The sequence below is a fragment of the Bos javanicus genome, chromosome 5 (genome assembly GCF_032452875.1).
Source record: "Bos javanicus breed banteng chromosome 5, ARS-OSU_banteng_1.0, whole genome shotgun sequence".
Lineage (NCBI taxonomy): Eukaryota > Metazoa > Chordata > Mammalia > Artiodactyla > Bovidae > Bos > Bos javanicus.
This window is the reverse complement of record NC_083872.1, coordinates 58,572,785-58,587,562: the sequence shown is the minus strand read 5'-3', so window position 1 is coordinate 58,587,562 and position 14,778 is coordinate 58,572,785. Positions and strand designations below refer to the sequence as shown.

The following is a 14,778-nucleotide window of genomic DNA, read 5'->3' as shown; positions in this document are numbered from 1 at the left end:
GACTAATAAATAAGAAATGTAGTTTTTTAATGGTCTTCCCATACCATGTGTATGGATAATCACAATGGTGTGATCACTCACCTAGAGCCAGACATCCTAGAATGCGAAGTCAAATGGGCCTTAAGAAGCATCACTACAAACAAAGCTAGTGAAGGTAATGGAATTCACATTGAGCTCTTTCAAATCCTAAAAGATGATGCTGAAAGTGCTACACTCAAAATGCCAGCAAATTTGTAAAACTTGGCAGTGGCCACAGGACTGGAAAAGGTCAGTTTTCATTCCAAGCCCAAAGAAAGGCAATGCCAAAGAATGCTCAAACTACTGCACAATTGCACTCATCTCACATGCTAGGGAAGTAGTGCTCAAAATTCTCCAAGCCAGGCTTCAATGTATGTGAACCATGAACTTCCAGATGTTCAAGCTGGTTTTATAAAAGGCAGAGGAACCAGAGGTCAAATTGCCAACATCTGTGGGATCATCAAAAAAGCAAGAGAGTTCCAGAAAAACATCTATTTCTATCTCTGCTTTATTGACTATGCCAAAGCCTTTGACTGTGTGGATCACAGCAAACTCTGGAAAATTCTGAAAGAGATGAGAATACCAGACCACCTGACCTGCCTCTTGAGAAATTTGTATGCAGGTCAGGAAGCAACAGTTAGAACTGGACATGGAACAACAGACTGTTTTCAAATAGGGAAAGGAGTATGTCAAGGCTGTATATTGTCACCCTGCTTATTTAACTTATATTCAGAGTACACCATGAGAAACGCTGGGCTAGATGAAGCACAAGCTGGATCAAGATTGCCAAGAGAAATACGAATAACCTCAGATATGCTGATGACACCACCCTTATGGCAGAAAGTGAAGAGGAACTAAAAAGCCTCTTGATGAAAGTGAAAGAGGAGAGTGGAAAAGCTGGCTTAAAACTCAACATTCAGAAAACGAAGATCATGGCATCTGGTCCCATCACTTCATGGCAAATAGATGGGGAAACAGTAGAAACAGTGACAGACTTTATTTTGGGGGGCTCCAAAATCACTGCAGGTGATTGCAGCCATGAAATTAAAAGACGCTTACTCCTTGGAAGAAAAGTTATGACCAACCCACACAGCATATTAAAAATCAGAAAGATTACTTTGTCAACAAAGGTCCATCTATTCAAAGCTATGGTTTTTCCAGTAGTCATGTATGGATGTGAGAGTTGAACTGTAAAGAAAGCTTAATGGTGAAGAATTGATGTTTTTGAACTTTGGTGTTGGAGAAGACTCTTAAGAGTCCCTGGGATTGCAAGGAGATCCAACCAGTCCATCCTAAAGGAAACAAGTCCTAAATATTCATTGGAAGGACTCATGTTGAAGCTGAAGCTCCAATACTTTGGCCACCTGATGTGAAGAGCTGACTCATTTGAAAAGACCCTGATGTATGGCAAAACCAATACAATATTGCAAAGTAAAAAAAAAAAAGAATGAACTCACACACACACAAAAAGAATAGACCCTGATGCTGGGAAAGATTGCAGGCAGGAGGAGATGGGGACAAGAGAGGTTAACAAGGTTGTATGGCATCACCAACTCAATGGACACGACTTTGAGTAAACTCCAGCAGCTGGTGATGGACAAGGAGGCCTGGCATACTGCAGTCCATAGGGTCGCAAAGAGCCAGACACGACTGAGCAACCGAACCAAACTGAACTGATATCATGTGTATCAGTTTATTCCATGTGACAGTAAGAAGAAGCTAAAATTTCATTTTACAACCAGACTCTTCTGTTGTCCTGCATGCATGCATGCTAAGTCACTTCAGTCGTGTTCAACTCTGCGACCTATGGACTGTAGCCTGCCAGGCTCCTCTGTCCTTGGGATTCTCCAGGCAAGAATGCTGGAGTGAGTTGCCATGCCCTTCTCCAGGGGATCTTCCTGATCCAGGGATCAAACTGGTGTCTCCTGTGGCTCCTGCATTGCAGGCAGATTCTTTACCACTTAGCCACTGGGGAAGCCCCTTCTGTTTTCCTACTGGCTTTTATCTGCAGTGTCTTCCTGTCTCCAAGGAAACTATATCCAAAGAAGATATAGTTACCACATTTTTTACCACAAATTTAATTACTCAAAAGATTCATTAGTGACTTCGTTCTTGGGTCACCAGGGACTCTGTTTATTCACTTGGTTGTATTTTTAACAAATAAAGCAAATGTCAAGCTAGGTATAGTTAATGTGTTCAGAGCCCTGAGAGGTTAGCATAGCAACTTTCCTCAAACTGGAGAAGATTTCTGACATTCCATCATCCTCATATAATATTATATTTCTTTCTTTCTTGAGAGAAGGTTATAAGAATACAACAAGGAAATCCATGTAATTGTTTGAAGATGGATGCTTCAGAAAGATACCTCTAAGAGGCATCTTGGATTTGTTGTGAACATGATAGTGGATTCATAAGCAAAAGTAACCAAAAGCTCATATAAAAATCTTCGTCCTAACTGTCATTTTCAATTTAGGAGTTTTAAGACTGCATATGTTTCAACAAACAACAGAGACTATGATTGACAGTCATAAGAGTGAGGTTTGTCATTTCAACTTTATTCAGTTTTGTGTGATTTAAGTCTTGCTATGCTTTGGAAAATATATTTTACCTGTCTTTTAAAAATTGAAAATGTGAGTGATAAATTTCTATATTTGGTAAAATATAGTTTTTTCATATTTTTAGAACACAGTTCCTTTGGATATAAAAATATCATTTTACTGGAGTTTTATGCACAAAAATATACTGGCATCTAATGGGATTAAAATTTGATGACCATCCAGAAATATATTAAATTCACAGCAAAAAATAAGGGCTATATTCATTTAATTGGGTAAGTATACTCCTCAGTTTACCCAAAGAATGATGTGGCTGAAATTGCATCCTCATCAGAGATTCTTGTCCTCATTTCAAACATGTCTTTTGAAAAAGTAGGATAAACAAAAACCAGTTAGCCACATATCAGTGAGTCTTCTTTTAAATCTTGTTTTACTATACTTTGTGTAACTTTAGAAGGAAAAAACAGACTTTTTAGAACATTGAATGATATCCAATGGTAGTGATAGGGCTAAGTTCATTCAGTGACATGATGGATATGTTGCCTGAGATTTAGGAAAAGAGTTGGAGGAAGATAGGAGATGAGCAGCAGAAATATTTCTCCTACATATCAACTTAATCTAATTTATTTGCTGATATATTTCCAATCCTCTTAGGTTGCTCAGACAAACCATGAGCCTCATTCAACTCTTCTTCTTCACGTCAGGTACTATAACCCTGAGGCCTTAGCTGCATCTTCTATTGAGTCAGTCAGAGCTGACCCTGTCCCATATCAGTAAAATAATACACTAGTTCACACAGTAAAGTGAGTCCACATACACATGAATTGAGGGGTATGGAGGAAACGTAATACACAAATAAGTGTTCTTTCTTAAGTGTTAAAATGGTAGCAAGCACTGATTTCTATGGGAACACAGAGGCTGGGATAAGAGATAGCATAGTGATTGGACTTTCAGGAAACTTTCCAGAGGGCTTCAAGGTGAAACTGAAAATCAATAGTAGTTATTCAAGTTAGTTGAAGACAGAAAACATATGATGTGTGAGAAGTATTTACCAAAAAATCTGTCACATGGAATATGCTCAATAAATGTAATCTATTATCTTTGTTGAAAGGGACATTTTAAGAGGAGAAGGGGGAGAGATAAAGACCATGAGTTTTATTTGCGACATAGTCCATGTGAATGTTCAAATAGATATGTCAAATTTCATCTGAGAATCAAGTATTACAAGACAAAGATATCGATTTAGAAATGACCATCTGAAAGACATAGCAAAACATAAGAATTAATGAAAATAAAAAGGGGATATTAGTATGGTGAGACATGAAAGAAGTGAAGAGAATACTAACAGACAGATAAAAGCCAGAGAAATACATCATCCGTACTATCTTTGAAGTTTATTTACCAGGGCATTTCATGAAAATATAAATGTATATTGTGCATAAGTACAACTATATTGCACTTTAAGACATTCTATATTTTGCATCACTGTGGATTATAAGTGATTACTTAGGGACAGAGAAACCTTGACAGAAGCAGTGTCAGGTGGGGAGCTGAAGAAGTTTTGTGTGTTTGTGTGTGTGAGTGTGTGTGTGTGTACACATGATAGTTTAGAGGTGTTGAGGGGACTTGTATGCAATGAACAAAAACAGAAAACAAAATTCTTTAACCATAGAGCTCAGAGATTTCAAGTGACTACAGAGTATGTGCACAGTGAACCCAAATGATTTTACACGTCTTAATACTTTAATAAAGAACGAAATATCAAGCAACAACAGCAACCAGAGAACTCTTGAATATCACAAGACATCTTTGCTCCTACAAAATGACATACCCACCACAGTCAAAAGTAGTCCTTTACAAAATGAATATTTAAATTGTAAATATTTTAAATAATGATAAATAAGGAAAAACTTGAATATGGTACCTTCCATACTGCTAAAATAATCCTAAATGAAGCATTTCAATGTTAACAGCATATTTAACAGAACTCAGCAGTCAGCAATGAGAAACAGTACGGTAACAACATTCATTCTGCTGGGACTGACAGATGACCCTCAACTGCAGATTTTGCTTCTTATCTTTCTCTTTCTCACCTACATGCTAAGCATAACTGGGAATCTGACCATCATCTTCCTCATCTTCCTGGATTCCCACCTTAAGACAGCCATGTATTATTTCCTACAAAATTTCTCCTTTTTGGAGATCTCATTCACATCAGCTTGTATTCCCAGATACCTGTATAACATTGTGACAGGTGACAAGGTCATTACCTACAATGCCTGTGCCAGCCAAGTATTTTTTACTGACCTCTTTGGTGTAACCGAATTTTTTCTCCTAGCTGCTATGTCCTATGATCGCTATGTGGCCATCTGCAAACCCCTGCATTATGTGACCATCATGAGTAGCATGGTCTGCAGAAGACTTGTCTTTTGTTGTTGGGTAGCTGGTCTGTTTATTATAATCCCCCCACTTAGCCTAGGCCTAGAATTGGAATTTTGTGATTCTAATACCATTGATCATTTTATCTGTGATGCATCTCCCCTCCTGAAAATTTCGTGTTCAAATACTTGGTACACGGAACAGACTGTTATCATCTGTGCTGTGCTGACCCTCCTTATGACACTGATGTGTGTAGTTCTGTCTTACATTTATATCATCAAGACAATTTTAGAATTCCCTTCTGCCCAGCAAAAGAAAAAGGCCTTTTCTACTTGCTCTTCCCACATAATTGTGGTTTCAATCACCTATGGTAGCTGCATCTTCATCTACATCAAACCTTCAGCAAAGGACTCAGTGGCCATTAACAAAGGTGTGACCATGCTCACTACTTCCATCGCTCCAGTGCTGAACCCTTTCATTTACACACTGAGAAACAAGCAAGTCAAACAAGCCTTCAATAATTCAATCAAAAGAATCACAATACTTTCCCAAAAAAATAAGAGAATGTAAAGCCAAATAAACACATACTGAACTACCAAGTTTTGCCATCAGGTTAATTTACTCAAAACACTCTCATTCATCTTGATCTAGTGACAACTTCTTCAGAAACATCATTTAAGAACCTTCCATAACCCAGCATGCTAATAATTTTTTAAAATTTAAATCCTGGCTTCACCTCCAAATTAAAAATATCAAAAAATGAAGCACAACAGGTCAAACAGAAGCATATCTCCAAATTAGACCTACCAAAAGAGAACAGTAAGTTGATAAATTCTTACATTTTCCAGAGAAAGAATAAGTAATGGTTGCCACTAGTTTTTCAAATCCAAAACTTTCAAATTACTTATTCATTGATTCACAAAACAAATATGTATTGGGTAATTCCTTTGGGGTAGGTACTGCTTTAGGCACTAGAAATAGAGACAACCAGCAGAATTTTATTCCCACGTACCTTCAGGAGTGAACAGAAGAAACACTATGTTAAAGAAAGCAAAAGTTAACTTTCAGTAATAAACATTTTTTATGAAGGAGAATTATAAACCTTTACAATTATGGAAATAATAAATAAACAGTATTTTGCTTAATACTAAATACTAAAAACTAAACAAAACAGTTTGGTACAGGAACAAAAATAGACATACTGATCAAGAGAAGAGAATAGAGAACCCAGAAATAAACTCAGGCACTTATTTTCAATTAATCTATAGCAAAACTACATACTAAATATTAAAACAAAAATTATACAAATTGCACATTAAATTTTTAATAATAAGACTTTTAAATGTTATGGTAGTAGTAGTAATGCATACATGCCCAGTCATGTCCAACTCTTTGTGACCCCCATGGACTGTAGCCCATGTGGCTCCTCTGTCCATGGGATTTTCCAGGCAAGAATACTGGAATGGGTTGCCATTTCCTACTCCAGGGTATCTTCCCAACCTAGGATCGAACTGGTGTCTCTTATGCCTTCTGCATTGACAGGCAGAGTCTTTACCACTGCACCACCTGGGAAGCCTCTTAAATGTTCTAAGATTTTCTCAAAAAAAAAAAGAAAAGAAATGAAAGGGAAAATTGTGAGAATGGATAACAACTATTTTGAAGAATTTAAATATTTTGGTATTACAAAAGCCTGCCAGATGCAGACACATATATTGAAATGCCAACACACAATGTCTCTAAAATAGGCGAGCACACATCAAAAATTAAGTAAAAGAGATAAAGTAAAAACAGCCAGATGTATGGAATCTTAGAAACTTATAAATGTTTTCAAAAGAAATACAAAGAGTGGTACATAAAGGTATTCCATTTTTTAATGATATAAATGGTTATACATTGGAAGAACACACACTATTTACCACATTTCCTAGAAAAAGAAATTTACACAGATCATCATCTGAAACTATTTCCTCCATTCTCTACAATTCATGCTATAGGCTCTTGAACTTGTGTTCAAGAGGTTCACATTTAGTCTTTTCTGACTGCTATTTCCCTGTATTTTATATATATTCTCATTCTTTATTGGAGCACACTTTTTTCCCTTCAGTTTTCTTATTTAAAAGTCACTCAGGTTCCTTAAAAAATTAAATATAACACACTACCCTATGATCTAGCCATCTCATTTCCGGGTGTATATCCAAAAGAACTAAAAAGGATCTCAAAGAGATGTGTGCACACTCATGTTCATTGTAGCAGTATTCACAATAACTAATATGTAGAAACAACCTAAATGTCTACCTACCAATTAATGGATAATTAAATGTGGTATATACACACAGTGGAATACTACTTGGCCTTCAAAAAGAAGAAAATTCAGCAACATGTGACACTGTGGATGGACCTTGAAGACAGTATCCTAAGTGAAATAAACCAGATATAGAAAGACAAAAACTTCATGATTGTATTTACATGAAATTTCTAAAATAGTCAAATTAATAAAATTAAAGTCTGGAATAGTGATTACCAGGGAACAGGGCTGAAAGGGACAGGGCAATGGAGACTTATTAATGAAAAGGCATAAAATTTTAGTTAAGTAACATTAATAAACTCTAAAGACCTGCTTTACAACATTGTACCTATAATCAACAATAATGTATTCTACACTAAAAATCTGTTAAAAGGGTAGTTCTCACAAAGTGTTCTTACCACAATAAAATCTTCTCAGAAAATATACACACATATACATTTTTCAGATAAGAGACAAGCCATTATAAATATGATTTCAGTGAACACCTAGAGCTCAACCTTGATGCTAGTTAATATTCCTGTACATGATAACCAACCCATCATTCAGCCATACCTACTGTTACTAAAAGGGCTATTCCTTTCAGATTTCACATTTTTACAACATGTCTATGCTTCACGTTTGAAATTTTATGAAAGGATCATCAGAATATCTATTGTATATTTGCCAAAAAAACAAAATGGGCTCAGAAAACAACACAGTAATCATAGCACTGATACTATTATCTTATCATGAACAATAAAGATCTCTGGGCTGTGTGATTTTGTGATTTATAGTAAAAAAAAAAAAAAAATCTATTTGTCATCATCCAGTTCCTGACAGGATGCTCCTACAACCCTTGGAGATTCTTAAGGGATGAGAGCAATAAAGGTATCTTTTGTTGTGTTAATGAGAAAATGTGGGAAGCCCTTAGGTCACCTAAAGATGAAGCCTGGTTGCCAGGGAAATCAATCACCTGATTAGAGGATTGGAATTTACAGTACCCAAATTGGAAAAGACCCTGATGCTGGGAAACATTGAAAGCAGGAGGAGAAGGGGATGACAGAGGATGAGATGGTTGGATGACATCACCAACTCAATGGACATGAGTTTGAGCAAACTCTGGGAGCTGGTGATGGACAGGGAAGCCTGGCGTGCTGCAGTCCATGGGGTCGCAAAGAGTCGGACACAACTGAGCAACTGTACTGAACTGAACTGAAATCCCTCACCTCAGTGAGAGAGAGGGCCCTCGCTGGAGAATCAGTTCAATGTACAGAGACCAATGATTTAACCAATAATCACTACATACTAAAGCCTCCATAAAACCCCAAAAAGATGAGTTTCAGAGAGCTTATGGGCTGGTGAACATCTGGTGGGGCTGAAACGGGAAACAGGATTCTGTTCATGGAGCCAAAGAATGAATTTCACAAACCAGCAAACGCTCACGCAGGCAAAGTTTATGTTTAAAAGGATAGAGACACAAAGCCCTCAGCATAGACACTGAGAAGGGGTAAAGAGCCCCAAAAGATGGGAATAACAGCAGTTTTTATATCTTTATTAGAATTAATCTGTTCAGTTTTGGTTGGCTTGGGCCCAGATATGTGTAATTTTTGACCAATCAGTTTAAATTGTGCAATGTCCTGTTTGTCATTTTTATGGCTTTCTTGGATCTCCCAGTTTCTCAGTTTTTCTAGACATATCGATGCCATCCCTCGACCATTTCTCGAAACCTCCAGACCGTTATTTAGGAGCCAGAGGGCAACCCACTCCAGTGTTCTCACCTGGAGGTTCTCACCCCACGGACAGAGGAGCCTGTGGGGCTACAGTCCTGGGACCACAAAGAGTCGGACATGACTGAGTAAGCACAGTGCAGTACAGATGTATGTTTAAGAGCTAATTGTCTACCTGGAATTTTTCTCCTTGATAAACTGGACAGCAGTCAATGATTGTCTTGTCCTGGGTCTGAATGTTTTATGACACTCCAGATCAGGGAGGAATTCCTCTGAATGCCTAGAAACTGGAACAAATACAGCTTTAGGCTAATGGAGCCAAAACGCTTGTGTGTGAGAATTAAAATTGAAATTAGAAAAAGAACAAAGACTCTGACTTCTACACTGACTGTCTAACAATTTCTACATCAGTGCTTTCTCATACAAATCCTTTTTCAAATATATATATAGTGACTATTTTCTCCCTGTCTGGGATTTGCTTTTTTATTTTCTTAATGATGTCTTTTGAAGAGCAGTTTTAATTTTTTTGAAATCCAGTGTATCAATTATTCCTTTTATGGTTTGTACTTGATTGTGTGTCCCAAGAAATCTTTGCCTACATGCTGGATTACTCCAGTGCCTTTGTCAAAATCAGTTGGCCATGTATTTCTGAATCTGGATGATTCATTTTATGTTATTTATCTGTGTGTTGATCTTTACATCAGTACCTCACTGTTTTTATCACTGTGGCTTTCAAGTGTCTGGAAACTACATACTGTAAATTCTGTAGCATTTTCCAGATAGGTTTGACTTGATATCAGTTGCTTCCCTTTCCCATATAAATTTTACATATAGCTTTTCAGTTTTTCTTTTAAAAAAGCCTGTTGGGATAGTGATTAAATTGCATTTGAATTTAGAAGTCAATTTGGGAAGAACTGACAAACAACAATGAATCTGCCAACCCACAGACGTGACATATTTTCATATTTATTTCAGCCTTTTAAAATGTATCTCAGTAAATTTTTTAGTGAAGAAGTTTTACACATATTTTTTCAAATATATTTCTAAATATTTTCTGATTTCTATGCTATTATAAATGGTATTTTAAATTTCATTTTCAAGTTTGTTTCTAGTGTATAGAAATGCAACTTATTTTTATACATTGATTTTGCATCTGAAATCTTATTAAATTCACATATTAGTTTAGTATTTATTTTAATTTTTTTAATTTTTTGTAAATGCCTTAAAATTTCCTGTGTACACAATCATGGAAAGACTAGATATCTCTTCAGGAAAATCAGAAATACCAAAGGAATATTTCACGCAAAGATGGGCTCGATAAAGGACAGAAATGGTATGGACCTAACAGAAGCAGAAGAAATCAAGAAGAGATGGCAAGAAATCACAGAAGAACTGTACAAAAAAGATCTTCACAATCCAGATAATCATGATGGTGTGATCACTGACCTAGAGCCAGACATCCTGGAATGTGAAGTCAAGTGGGCCTTAGAAAGCATCACTACAAACAAAGCTAGTGGAGGTGATGGAATTCCAGTTGAGCTATTCCAAATCCTGAAAGATGATGCTGTGAAAGTGCTATACTCAATATGCCAGCAAATTTGGAAAACTCAGCAGTGGCCACACGACTGGAAAAGGTCAATTTTCATTCCAATCCCAAAGAAAGGCAATGCCAAAGAATGCTCAAACTACTGCACAATTGCACTCATCTCACACACTAGTAAAGTAATGCTCAAAATTCTCCAAGCCAGGCTTCAGCAATATGCGAACCATGAATCTCCTGATGTTCAAGCTGGTTTTAGAAAAGGAAGAGGAACCAGAGATCAAATTGCCAACATCCACTGGATCATAGAAAAAGCAAGAGAGTTCCAGAAAAAACATCTACTTCTGCTTTATTGACTATGCCAAAGCCTTTAACTGTGTGGATCACAATAAACTGTGGAAAATTCTGAAAGAGATGGGAATACCAGACCACATGATCTGCCCCTTGAGAAATTTGTATGCAGGTCAGGAAGCAACAGTTAGAACTGGACATGGAACAACAGACTGGTTCCAAATAGGAAAAGGAGTACGTCAAGGCTGTATATCGTCATCCTGCTTATTTAACTTATATGCAGAGTACATCATGAGAAACGCTGGACTGGAAGAAACACAAGCTGGAATCAAGATTGCCGGGAGAAATATCAATCACCTCAGATATGCAGATGACACCACCCTTATGGCAGAAAGTGAAGAGGAACTCAAAAGCCTCTTGATGAAAGTGAAAGTGGAGAGTGAAAAAGTTGGCTTAAAGCTCAACATTCAGAAAACGAAGATCATGGCATCCAGTACCATCACTTCATGGGAAATAGATGGGGAAACAGTGGAAACAGTGTCAGACTTTATTTTGGGGGGCTCCAAAATCACTGCAGATGGTGACTGCAGCCATGAAATTAAAAGACACTTACTCTTTGGAAGGAAAGTTATGACCAACCTAAATAGCATATTCAAAAGCAGAGACATTACTTGGCCAACAAAGGTTCGTCTAATCAAGGCTATGGTTTTTCCAGTGGTCATGTATGGATGTGAGAGTGGGACTGTGAAGAAGGTTGAGTGCCAAAGAATTGATGCTTTTGAACTGTGGTGTTGGAGAAGACTCTTGAGAGTCCCTTGGACTGCAAGGAGATCCAACCAGTCCATTCTGAAGGAAATCAGCCCTGGGATTTCTTTGGAAGGAATGATGCTGAAGCTGAAACTCCAGTAATTTGGCCACCTCATGCCAAGAGTTGACTCATTGGAAAAGACTCTGATGCTGGGAGGGATTGGGGGCAGGAGGAGAAGGGGATGACAGAGGATGAGATGGCTGGATGGCATCACTGACTCGATGGACATGTGTCTGATGAACTCTGGGGGCTGGTGATGGACAGGGAGGCCTGGCCGTGCTGCGATTCATGGGGTCGCAAAGAGTCAGACACAGCTGAGCAACTGATCTGATCTGATCTGATGAAAAAAGGCACTTCTGTCTCCTTATTCCAGATCTTTTTATGTATTTATTCTTCTTCTTCGTTTATTGGAATAGTTGGAAACTTAAACTACTGTTGAACTGAAGTTATGTGAGTGAATATCCTGTCTTGTTCTTAACATTAGAGGACAGCATCCAATTTTTTCACTGTTTAAAAATGATGTTAGCTGTAGGTTTTTCTTGCATGCTTTTCATCAGATTGGAAAATTTCCCTTCTAGTTCTAGTTTCTGAGGATATCATGTATGTGTGCTGAATTTTGACAGATGCTTTTTCCACATGTATTGAGATTATTTTTCTCTCCTTTATTTTGTTAATGTGGTTTGTTACATTGACTGACTAATGTTAAAACTAAACTTGCATTTCTGGTCCAAACTCTGCTTTGTAATGATGTATTATTCCTTTTATACAGTTCTGGATTCAATATTTTGTTTCATTTTTACATCTATGCTTATGAGAAAGAGTGAACTCTGATTTTCCACTCTTGTAAGTTCTGTCTTGTTTTGGTGTCAGGTCTTGTTCAGCTTGGGTGCATTTATAAACATATACATTTCCAACATAAAAATAAACATACCGTACACAGTGAAAACAAAACAAAAAGAGGGAAAAAGAAACATTCCACTATAGAAAGTCAGCAAGGGACAAAAGAAGAGGGCAAAAGAAAAAGAAAGGAAAAAAGGAATTACAAAGCAAGTAAAAAAACTATTAAAAAAGTGGCAATATGTCTAAATCATGGATATTTCTCAGTAATGTAAATGAACTACTTGTATATGCAATAATAAAATTGAATATTAAAAAATTATAAGGGAATAATGCCATGATTATTCCATTCAAATGAAACACAAGAAAAATAAAAATGAAATCTGATTTAAAATGACAGAAAGATCACTAGCTGCCCAGGATAAAAAGTTTACTAGGAAAGGACACAAAGGAAATTTGTGGGAATATGGAAATGCTTATTGTCTTTACAGTGAAAGCAATGATTAGGGAAGTATATATTTTAAAAATTCACTAAAATATTTTAAAGGTTCCACTTATTGTATGCAAATATTGCTTCAATCTGCAATCCAGCCTTGACCTATATTAGTCCACAAATGAATACTTTGGCCACCTGATGTGAAGAGCTGACTCATTTGGAAAGACCCTGATGCTAAGAAGGATTGAGGGCAGGAGGAAAAGGGGACAACAGAGGACGAGATGGTTGGATGGCATCACCGACTCAATGTACATGGGTTTGGGTGGACTCCAGGAGTTGGTGATGGACAGGGAGGCCTGGCATGCTGCGGTTCATGGGGTTGCAAAGAGTCAGACACGACTGAACGACTGAACTGAATTGAATAATTATTTAAAGGAAAAGCAGAATTGCATTCTTGAGTGTATGCAGAAAGATACTCTTATACACGTGACTTGAAGGAACATACTAATTATTAGTATTAGTACATTATAGTTCTAAGTACGAATCTCAGTACCTCAAAGAAATTTTTACTTTGATCCATTTTTCTGGACAATGTGCAGAAATACTTTCAAAAAATTTCTTGTAATATTTTTATATTATAGAAAATATAAAAATGCTAAAATGATTAAAGGTAATTAGAAACAGCATAATTATCTACAGAGTGATATTTTACAACGGTAAAACTTGAAACAGCATTTATTTACAACAGTGATAAATTTGAATTTAAATGCTGTTGTTACAGTAATACAGTGGACTGAAATTAAATAGATTTAAAATAATGCATGCAAATAATTATTGATAAATTATTTAGGCTCACACATAATAGGCTCACACACATCTAAGTGTAAAATTGTTGTTGTTTAGTCACTCTGTTGTGGCCAACTCTTTGCAACCCATGGACTGTAGCTCACCAGGTTCCTCAGTCCATGGGATTTCCCAAGCAGTAGTACTGGAGTGGGTTGCCATTTCCTTCTCCAGGGGATTTCTCCAAACCAGGGATTGAACCTATGACTCCGGCATTGCAGGTTCATTCTTTACCACTGAGCCACCTGGGAAGCCCAAGTGTAAAATAACTGTGACAATCTGAGTACCACAGTATGGAAGTATTTTTCAGTAATGTTTATGCATTTCTAATTATTACATGTGATACACATGGATAGATCTGCAGGAGGAAAAGTATGGAAGGACATGCTCCAAAATTACCTATTATCTCTATTTTAAGTCTTCCTTTATTCTTTTTCACTTTAATTTCTTATTGTCATATGTCTCATCAAATGTCTTAATATATAATATATTCATTTTATAACAAATAGAAAAAGGAGAGAGAGAGATATATCATCTTTACCTTACACAATAGTTAGTTAAAAGAAACTGGACTATGTTTTGTTTTTAATTAAAGTCAGTTGTCCTCCCAGTCCCTAGAGTGATTCTGTTGCTTTCCCTGTCTCTAAAGGTCATTTTCCCTCTGTTATTATATTAGTTTGTCTTGTTTCAATTACCCAAAGGTTAATTGATACAAGATGATTACACAGATGCTAAATTAGTAGTTTTTGATCCTGATTCACCAAGGGCTCTCTTATTTATTAATTTTGTTGCAGATTCAGCAAATGAAATAAATATAATATTAAGAGAAAATCCTCTCTCTCTAAGCATAATAGTTCAGAACATCAGCTTGTCCAAAACTAGTAGGTGTTCCTTTGAGCCTGCTTTTCCTCTCAATTATTGAAACTTTTTCTTTTTTCTTTTAAAGCTATTTCCTAGATTTGTCTTAGCACCAAATCTATTGTGAGGAAGTTGACATATTTGAAGACAAAAAGTTTTAAGGAAATTATGCATTCCCAAGCTGCTGTTACTCTAGGAGTGA

The 14,778-nt window shown here is 36.7% G+C and overlaps 1 protein-coding gene across 1 annotated transcript; it reads left to right on the top strand.

The window, feature by feature from the left end:
• Window positions 1-4,574: 4,574 nt before the first annotated feature.
• On the top strand, window positions 4,575-5,522 carry LOC133248690 (olfactory receptor 6C2-like). Its single transcript, XM_061419045.1, has one exon. The coding sequence runs from the start codon at window positions 4,575-4,577 to the stop codon at window positions 5,520-5,522; it is 948 nt and encodes a 315-aa protein (XP_061275029.1).
• Window positions 5,523-14,778: the final 9,256 nt, after the last annotated feature.